The sequence below is a fragment of the Plutella xylostella genome, chromosome 9, assembly GCF_932276165.1.
Source record: "Plutella xylostella chromosome 9, ilPluXylo3.1, whole genome shotgun sequence".
NCBI classification, from domain to species: Eukaryota; Metazoa; Arthropoda; class Insecta; order Lepidoptera; family Plutellidae; genus Plutella; species Plutella xylostella.
The window spans coordinates 6,395,146-6,404,478 of NC_063989.1; the positions used below are offsets into that span (position 1 = coordinate 6,395,146).

A 9,333-nucleotide genomic window follows, 5' to 3' on the forward strand; every position below is an offset into this window, starting at 1 on the left:
AGTTAGACATTTACTATTGTTAACAAACCTCTAATATACATTTTAGAACAGTGAACCTTTCCTAGCCGGATTCGGAAACTTAGACCTAATTTTTGAGAACTTTAAATTACTAATTCAATGTCAAATGCGCCAAAAAGCATACCAATTATGTACGAGTATGTATTATGTTTAGTTTTTATTATTATTAATATTATTGAATTATTGAGCACATAATGCCGTATGCAGAAAGATAGGTGGGCTAAGAATACCGTAGAATGGATATCCGATAACGGCCGTCAGCGCAGGGGTAGACCCAGCAAAAGATGGTGCGATGTCGTGGATGCCTTTTGTAGGAACTGGAATGAGGAGGCCATTGAAAGGTATAGGTGGAAGACAGCGGGTAGTTATATAATATAAATAAATAAATATGTGGGGACATCCCACACATCACACACGGCCATCCGACCCCATGCTAGGCAGAACTAGATACACAAGGCAAACACAAGTGCTCATCAAACGAATTTTTGCCCTGGGCGGGATTCAAACCCGCGGCCCCAAGCTTCGGAAGCAGCTTTACTACCGCCTAAGTCACGGTGACGTCCATAAAATGATAATAAACATTAAAAACTCCCAGTAGATTAAGACTAGTAAATGGAACTAAATATATAGGCATTCTCCAATGACCGAACAGGTTTCGAGCACAAATGATTAATAACCATATAGGTATTCATTCCTGTACAGTTACAGGATGGAATTTAATTGCCAGAGCCATTTAGTTTAGCTAAAATGTGGAAGGGCTTTGGGGACAATAAAGCAATATCACAGTCACTAATTAATTTAACAAGGTTATTCCCGTGTTTGTTATAAGTTATGTCTGTCTATTAAATCTATGAATTTCCCATCAAATAAAGCCAAATGGCTGCAGATATTATATGAACTGTTTGTGTGGACGCTCTTCTCCTCTTAGCGTGTTATAGTTACAAACGGTAGGTCTAGACTAGGATTTGTCAAAGTAAAGTACTTAGTAAAAAATACATTATACTTACTAGTATACTTGTTACTACCTAAGACATTGTAATAGTTACGCTGTTGGTTTCTCAATAAATAAATTAATAAATTAATTAAGCACAGATTTGTTTTTTTTTTTTTTTTTTTTTTTTTTTTTTAATAAATTATTATCACTCCACAGACTTTATGTCCGTGCCTTTTGAAGAGTGGTAATTTTTATGAGATCGTTTTTAATTCTTTTATCTACTTTCTACTCGGTAAGGAAGTTTCATTTATATATATTCTATCTTTTATATATATATTGTTCTTTTTTTTCTTTTTTCTCTTTTTTTTTTTTTTTTTTCCACTGCTGGGGGAAAATCCACATGGACACCTGGGAAGAGGACCCAGGTAGTGTCGGGCGTTAACCGACTAAAAACCCCCAGCCGTGTATCTCATTATACAAGAAAACTTTTTTTTTTTTTAATTAATGGTTTTCAGAGTCACACTTACATTAGTAATGGCAACAAACTTAACAAGGACAGGGCCAATGCCAGCTGTCTTTGGAGGACTTGGCACCTGGACACCTGGCAATGGCTCGGCCCCTCAGTCGTTACAGGTCATGTTTTGCCTGATGTTAGTGTGTGACTCTGTTCTTAAAGATAACTTATTTTAATTGTTAGTTATGATATAATAATCAATAGGTTAGTTATACAAATTATTTTCCCAATTTGGCCTATATTTTGCGCTCTTAACCAAAATTATATTTTATGTTTTATTCCGCCCCGTTTTGCCTTCTTAACATTTCCCCAGAAAATGCAATGACCTCTTCGTCTCGATTCTTAACTGCCATTTTTAGATTGTACTCGAGGATGCGTTTCTTTGGCGCTGTTATTGCCGTTTTAGCGAGGTTGCCGATAGCGTCCTCGGTGTCATCCGCATAGTAGGTGCAGGCGGTGGTGTGCCTCGACAGCGCCACTACTGCGTGAGGTATGCTATCGTGCAACTTTATTTTATCTTTTGTTCTTATGATAATAACGGATTCGTACGTCAATCCCTGTGCTTCGTGTATGGTTAGGACGCGTGAGCCCATTCCGTCACCATACCCTTGGCTGGTCAAGGTCTCTTTTTCTTCCTGTGTATGCACCAGGAACAGAGTGTTGGTTTGGGATTTGGGAATTACTGCGTCAGTTAACCTTTTCAGCTGCAGGGATTGGATGCGCGCTGTTGCTGCGTATATGCCTGAGTATACTTCCTTTAGGGCGTATGCAACATCCATGGGGTTTCTGTATGAGCACAACAGCTCCTGGGTGATGTTTGCTACCAGTGTTGGGCGATTGTACCTAAGCTCGAATAGGTTCTCTCTGTCGATATATGGTAGCTGATTGATGTCTCCGATCAGAGCAATATCACAGGCACGAGACAGGTGGGCGGCCATTACGATTGCCCCGAAATGGTTCATCAGGGCTTCGTCAATTATCAGGCGTTGGCATCCGACATGTTCTCTAAAGCCGTTTACCAGGACTGATGCCATCGTACGCACCCTAGTTTTGACCATGTCACCAATACGATGCGCTAGCCTGTTTCTTATGTCGATGGCCGCCTCAGTTGTTGTTGTGATAATGGTGTCTTTGCTCACATCGAAGTTATTTATCACCCAGGTTGTCTTCCCACATCCAGGTACCCCGTTCACCCAAGTGATAGTGGGCATCGTCCAGCGATTCCAGTTGGCGTTGATGGTTTCCACTTTTGCTAGGATTTTATCCTCTAGCATAATCCTGGTGCACTGGGCGACGACCACTATTTGGTTGTTGTGTGGCACAGTAAATTTTGAGGAGTTGCATTCCCAGGGTACAAATCCGCTTTCCTCGCTGTAAGCCGCCATATACGCTCCAGTCATTTTGCCTCTGAGGACTTGGCAACTACTGTTATCGTATATGCAGGCTTCGGCCTCCTCAAGTAGAACTTTTAGCCGGCCTTCGTTTTCTTGCCTGTAGGTCTGCATGATGGTTTTGCACGACAAGAGGTTTACCTGCTTTGTGGCGGTTGTTATTGCCACAAATTCTATGACGGCATTCTCCAAATGCTCTTTAGGGGAGGTTGCTGTTTTTAGCTTCGGTGGGACCACCTGACCCATGTCGGCTCTTGTTATGGTTCTTTGGGCCGTTCTTTTTCGGATGGGGCCTTTGGGGATTTGGCGCCACTCAGGTTTCCTCTGTGGTTTCCCCATAAGGCTTTGGGCAGCTGATTTGAATCCCTGAAGGAACCCTTGTGCGCGCCCCTGCGAGATTCGGCTCTGCATCCTCATATTTATTTCCTGCTGTTCAGCAGCAGCTACGGACTCGGAAGCCATCCTCTCCTGTAGGCGTTCTGATCCGGTGACCGCTTCAGTTTGTTGGTGGTTGTTGTTCCTCACGGGTATGTGTCCACTGAGAAAGCTTAGGTCTTCACCTCTGTCCTCATACACAACTATTTCGTGTTGTTTTGAGGCTTTTAGGCAGCCCAGCTGGTCAACAATTTCACCTTTCTTATGCTCGATCACCATTGCGTCTACGCTTATTATCTTGGGGACGTTACTATCTTGTGCTCTCTCTCCAAGCGTAGTGAGCCATGAGCATGCCTGGACAAACGGGGTGTCATCGGCCTGTAGCGACACATGTTTTAGTCACGTTTTGTATTGTAAGCATTTCCAGTAGCGATCAATGCGCGGACGCTAGTCGTCTCGCGCCCGTCACTTAGAACACACTTAAGAAAATGTAATTTGGTTCAGTAAATAGTTTGGCCTCAAGAAATCCTGCATTCTTCATTTACCATGATCCTGTAGTCACCCACATGTAACCCTAAATTGGTGACCACCGACAATTTGAACACGCAACCTTCGGAAGAAACGATGGAGTCAGCACGGCGATGACGCGGCATGGAACGGCGCAGCATGGAACGGCGTGGACGAGACGGCTCCCCCAGCGAGGCCATGGGGTAACAAGCGACATCAACACATCATCACCTACTGGAAGTGCATCACCCCTTCACAAATTTTGGAACGCATCGAAGAAGAAATTAGCGTATCGAAGCATCTCAAGTCAGCACCTGGACGAGCGGAACACATAGAAGGTACGATTGCGCGTACACGACGGAAGGTCAACGGGCGGTAATCGGCGCTTCTGGAGTATGCGAGTTTTTGTATTGTTTTCCTCGCTGCGAGGCTGCCGAGCTGGAGCATAGTGGACTGGTCCCCCACGCGGAGGCTCACTCGAGGGTCCTCATGGAAGTTCCCGCCAGGATGGATGAGAGATGCAACGGAAGAAGCTATTTTTAGATCGGAAATTCCCACATGGTTCAATCACACAAGAGGTCGGATTCGCAGAACCGAGGTAGCAGCGTTCATCTTGCACGGTCAGCGGAATGTGATAAGCGCGTCGCGAGTGAACAGAGTGCTACGTAGTTTTACCAAGTGGTTTATTGTGTGATTTATAAGTTTGATTTCTTAATGTGGTAGATTGAAATGTAATCTTGTAATTTCAGTTTTGTTTGGTATTGTTTGTTTCAAGTTTAAAGCTCCGTAAGAGAGGCTTTTGTAACTTACGTATTACCTATGTAGTAGTCTTGAAAATTTTTGACAAAAATTTTGAAAAACGGGGGAAGTTATGTAGCGACACATGTTTTAGTCACGTTTTGTATTGTAAGCATTTCCAGTAGCGATCAATGCGCGGACGCTAGTCGTCTCGCGCCCGTCACTTAGAACACACTTAAGAAAATGTAATTTGGTTCAGTAAATAGTTTGGCCTCAAGAAATCCTGCATTCGTCATTTACCATCAACCCCATAGCCACCTCTTTATACCCTAAAGGCCCATTCCAATAGTGCGATGGTCTTGTTACGGCATCGTACTAATCTGCAGGACTGATCTCCCACTAGTGTTACCGGCAGTGCGTCATAGGCTTTACGTTTCATGGTAGCTTTGGATGTGCTTCCATTTAGGAGAGAGGCTAGGCCGGGTGATATGGCTACACGCTTTCGCGCCCCCGAGACGCAGAAGCTGATGCCGAGTCTTTCGCTTCTACTGTCCATGAACAGAGCCACACTTCGGCGTCTTAGTCCGGCTTCTCCTTTTTCGCCACAAGACAACAGCTGGTTTGTCGCTGTTGCTTTTGGAGTCACTTGTTGTGGTGCTGAGATGGTCGGGTTTGATGATTGGAATACTGATGTTTATTGGGCTTCAGGGCGAGAAATTGTGCTGTTTCTCCTTGCTGCTACTCGGAAGATTCGATCTGCGTATGATAGGAAATGAGGTCTGTGATTGGTGTCTGCCAGAATATCTTTTAATTCCGACTCCACCAAGTTCCTGTTTATCAATGTCTCCAGATCATGTCTTGCAGCAAGAAAACGGGGGCAGTCCAGAATGATAGCACAGATTTGTTTTAATTGCCGATTAACTACTTCTTCTCCTTAATTTTTTCATTAATTAATAATTATATTTTGTGGTACAAACTCACTATAACAGTAACACATTAGATTTTGCACAGAGAATACTCAGAAAAATTAAGCGAAGCAAGGAAATATTCTTTCCGCAGAAAAATATCAGTTCTTGTTCCCGCTTAATGAATTTATACCACGTTAGGAACAACCAGCAAACGACATAAATGCTCCATGTATTTGACTTGGCCCCATAATATTAGGTTGTGGCTGTGAGATAAGCGACTGCTATCAAGTTCGATAAAAATCATTGATCAACTAATATTTTAGTTTGAATAATATACAGGGTGTTGCAAAAAGGGTATACCATGCCGAAAGGGGTTGAATCAGGGGGTCATTCTGAACAACTTTTGTTATACGATTTTGGAAATTCGCAAAATGAAAATATTCTTACTCCATAGTAAAAAGTCACGTGACTAACAAAGTTTCTATGGAAAAGGAAATATTATTTCGCGAATTTTCAAAACTCGTAGAATAAAAGTTGTTCAGGATGACCCCCTGAGTCACCCCCTTTCGGTTTAGCATACCTACCAACTACTTACCAAAAATCACGTTATTTTGTAAGGCATTTTAATAATTACCTATAATACATACATGAGGAGGAGAGAACTAAAGTTACAGACATAGCAAAAAGGATTAGCACGCTGAAGTGGCAATGGGCTGGCCACGTAGCCCGCAGAACCGACGACCGCTGGAGTAGAAAGGTTCTGGAGTGGAGACCCCGTGTCGGCAAACGGCGTGTCGGTCGCCTCCCAACTCCCAACCCGTTGGACTGATGATTTGCGGAAAGTAGCGGGAAGCCGCTGGATGCAGATGGCGGGTGGCCGTTTGGGGTGGCGATCGTTAGGAGAGGCCTATGTCCAGCAGTGGACTATAGAAGGCTGAGAGAGAGACATACATGGATAGAGGATGACGATGCAAGCACCAAAATGTTGCCAGTTTTTAAATACACATAAGTATTGGAAATATTTTATGAGATCCTGTGCGTTTGTGGTTTTTCTTGCCTACAAAACAAAATTCTGCATTCTAAACACAATTCCTCCTGAACTAATTATTTTATAAGAATCCCCGGTTTCCGTAGCCGCACCCCGCCCAAGGGTCATATGCGGTCGAGACATCCCACGAATATAAATGGGTTGACCTCCGCCAGTGAGGCCCGCGTCTACGCAATATCACCTCAATAAATATCACTCGGCACTGAGCTGTATTTATAACTTTGTTGAAATGTTACACCAATGTTACCGAAATGTTACTTGTTGGCGGACTGGTCAACATGTTTATGTTTACATCCACGGTAATACTACCGACACATTCGCAGTGAACCATCCTTAAGTACCTACCATCGGTTATCTGGCACAGAACGCACCCATAGAGTAATATAGCACTTACTCGTATCTGAACAAAAAACTATATATTTTACTTGAAAATGCTTATATACACGATTTCTGCGTACTGATCGCTTATACTTTTCAACATAATATTTTGTAAAATAAATATAAAAGACTATTACACACCATATGTACTTCTTTTGTTGCCACACCAACTTTAATTTTGAAAAAATATTTCTGAGTGGCTGTGCGTTGAGTCTAACTCAGTCATTCAGGACAGAGGATTTTATAATTATTATTAGAATCAGAAGTGAAACAGCAATAAAACAAATTACAATTTATTGAAAAACAAAACCTTAGATCTATTTCCTAATAATTAAGTTAATCACACAATCAAAAAGCCATTCGTATATACACAAATTAAGCACAGCAATATTATTCACACAGTAAGATATGAAAATAAAAGCAAGTAAAATAAAAAAATAACGATACCGAACCGCTGCCAACCCGTTATGCACTCCAAGAGTACTGCACGCACCGAGAGCCGCCGAAAAGTAAGCCCGAGCGTCTGGCGCGGGGCGTTTATATAGGCGAGCGCGCAAAGGGTGGACAGCGTTAACAAAAATTCTACTCCCTACACTTATACGGCCTATCCTGACGCTATCCTGTCCTCGGGAGTTTTATGTCTTGCTTGAGCCGAAGAGCCGTCATCAGGTCGTAGTGGCGGCCCTGCTGGGGCCGAAGGGCTGTCATCAGGTCGCGGAGGATGCCCTGCTTGAGCCGAAGAGCAATCATCGGATCGCGATGATGGCCCTGCTGGAGCTGAAGAGTTGTCATCAGGTTGAAGTGGTGGCCCCGCATTGTCACCCTCGTTAGCATCATCTGAAAACAACTTAGTATTAGAATTTGCATTTTTAAGTGTTAACTATTACCCTTCTATAACCGTCACTGCGTTCAACTTTCAAGGCCCTCTTTCACTCTTTCACACTAATCTGTAACTGAAACTCATTCATCTTTTAGCAAACTTCACCATCACGTACGTCCATCAACACATCAACACGCGTTTAAATAAACAAAATTGTAAATCTTCAGTGTTTCCCACGTAATTAATACTTTCTAACAATCTGTGATTTTCTCATTTTAATAAGGCAAATCGTCCCTCAGTCCGTTAGCTTATTCAAAAATAATAATATTTTTATTTTTTATTTTATTTTATTTTATCGTATTCGGAAAACTTACAGCTATCTTAAACTAGTTTACATTTATATGATGCATCTAAGATATGCGTAGATACGTCCCGCAGTTCGCACTAGGCAAAAGCGTGCCGCATTTAGCAATAGACAAAAGTGTGCCGCAGTAGGCTAGATCAGAGCACGTATATCCCGCAGTTTACACAATGCTCACTGTTCATACTCACTCGCAAAGAATGCTGCGCACGTATCGGGGCACCACTCTCCACGCCACGGCACCATGTATTCTGCCGCAGCTTGCGTGGTCTTTCCATAGCCCCCACTCAACAGCTTCAGCTCGTATCGATCGCTGGGCAGCACCTTCGTTACTTTATACGGGCCTCGCATGCCTGGGTCAAGCTTTCCTGTTGACTGCGTAAACTTGATTACAAATACCAAATCATTAATTTTGTATACCCGTGGTGGACGACGGTCCCGATTGACATACGCGTCCTGGCGCTCCTGATTCCTCTTCAAAAGTTCATTAGCTCGAGTCCTGCACATTTCTCGGAGGGCTTCGCGGTTAGGTTGTGACCGTTCCACGGCGACATCACGAACTAGGGACCTAATCACGGGTGTAGTTCCTTCAGATCCAATTAGTAGGTTAAGCGGTGATACTTGAGTGGTTTTTTGCTTGATGATATTAAGAACAAGCTGAAGTTTCCACAAAACATTGGACCATGTGGAATTGTTTTGGCTTGTTTCTATTCTAATCATATTAAGAACGGTACGAATGTACCTCTCGGCCTGACCGTTTGACTGGTGCATCTCAGGCGTGATGTAGTGAATATCACAGCCAAGCTCAGTTATCACAGTTACGAATTAGGACGATTCAAACATGCGCCCGCGGTCAGTTATAAGAAGTTTTGGGACTCCAAAGAGTGAGATAGCATCATTGAACACTCGTTTAAGCTCAGTTACATCTTGTTTATACATTGCATACAGTAAACAAAATTTTGTAAAAGCATCTACCAATACAAATACAAATTTGTAACCATTTGATTGTGGTAATGGACCTAACACATCAGCGTGAACAGTATTAAATGGGGAATCAGGCTTGTCCCATGAGGTTAGTGGTTGGTGTGGTGCCCTTGGGACTCTTTTTCTTGATATACATGTGAGGCAATGGCTTACATATTTTGAAACAAATTGGCGCAAACCAGGGAACCAAAAGTGCTTTAGTATCAGATCAATAGTTTTTTCAACCCCAATATGCTCGTGTTCATCGTGGAATATTCTCAAGAGACTCAACCTATGCCCCTTGGGAATATAACACAACAACCGTGCATCTTCACCTACAGGTGTGTACCTGTATATTGGAAGACCCATATATTGGAA

General features: G+C 42.8%; 2 protein-coding genes across 2 annotated transcripts; both read right to left on the reverse strand.

Moving 5' to 3' along the window:
* Positions 1 to 275: 275 nt before the first annotated feature.
* On the reverse strand, positions 276 to 5,166 carry LOC125488967. The gene is made up of 3 exons (XM_048623092.1): positions 4,815 to 5,166; positions 2,999 to 3,610; positions 276 to 335 (listed from the first exon to the last, which is right to left on the reverse strand). Exons 1-3 carry the CDS (start codon positions 5,031 to 5,033, stop codon positions 276 to 278), a joined length of 891 nt encoding a protein of 296 aa, XP_048479049.1. The 5' UTR covers positions 5,034 to 5,166.
* A 2,136-nt stretch (positions 5,167 to 7,302) lies between these two features.
* On the reverse strand, positions 7,303 to 8,364 carry LOC125488986 (cGMP-specific 3',5'-cyclic phosphodiesterase-like). The gene is made up of 2 exons (XM_048623164.1): positions 8,184 to 8,364; positions 7,303 to 7,648 (listed from the first exon to the last, which is right to left on the reverse strand). Exons 1-2 carry the CDS (start codon positions 8,341 to 8,343, stop codon positions 7,416 to 7,418), a joined length of 393 nt encoding a protein of 130 aa, XP_048479121.1. The 5' UTR covers positions 8,344 to 8,364; the 3' UTR covers positions 7,303 to 7,415.
* Between the last annotated feature and the right edge of the window lie 969 nt (positions 8,365 to 9,333).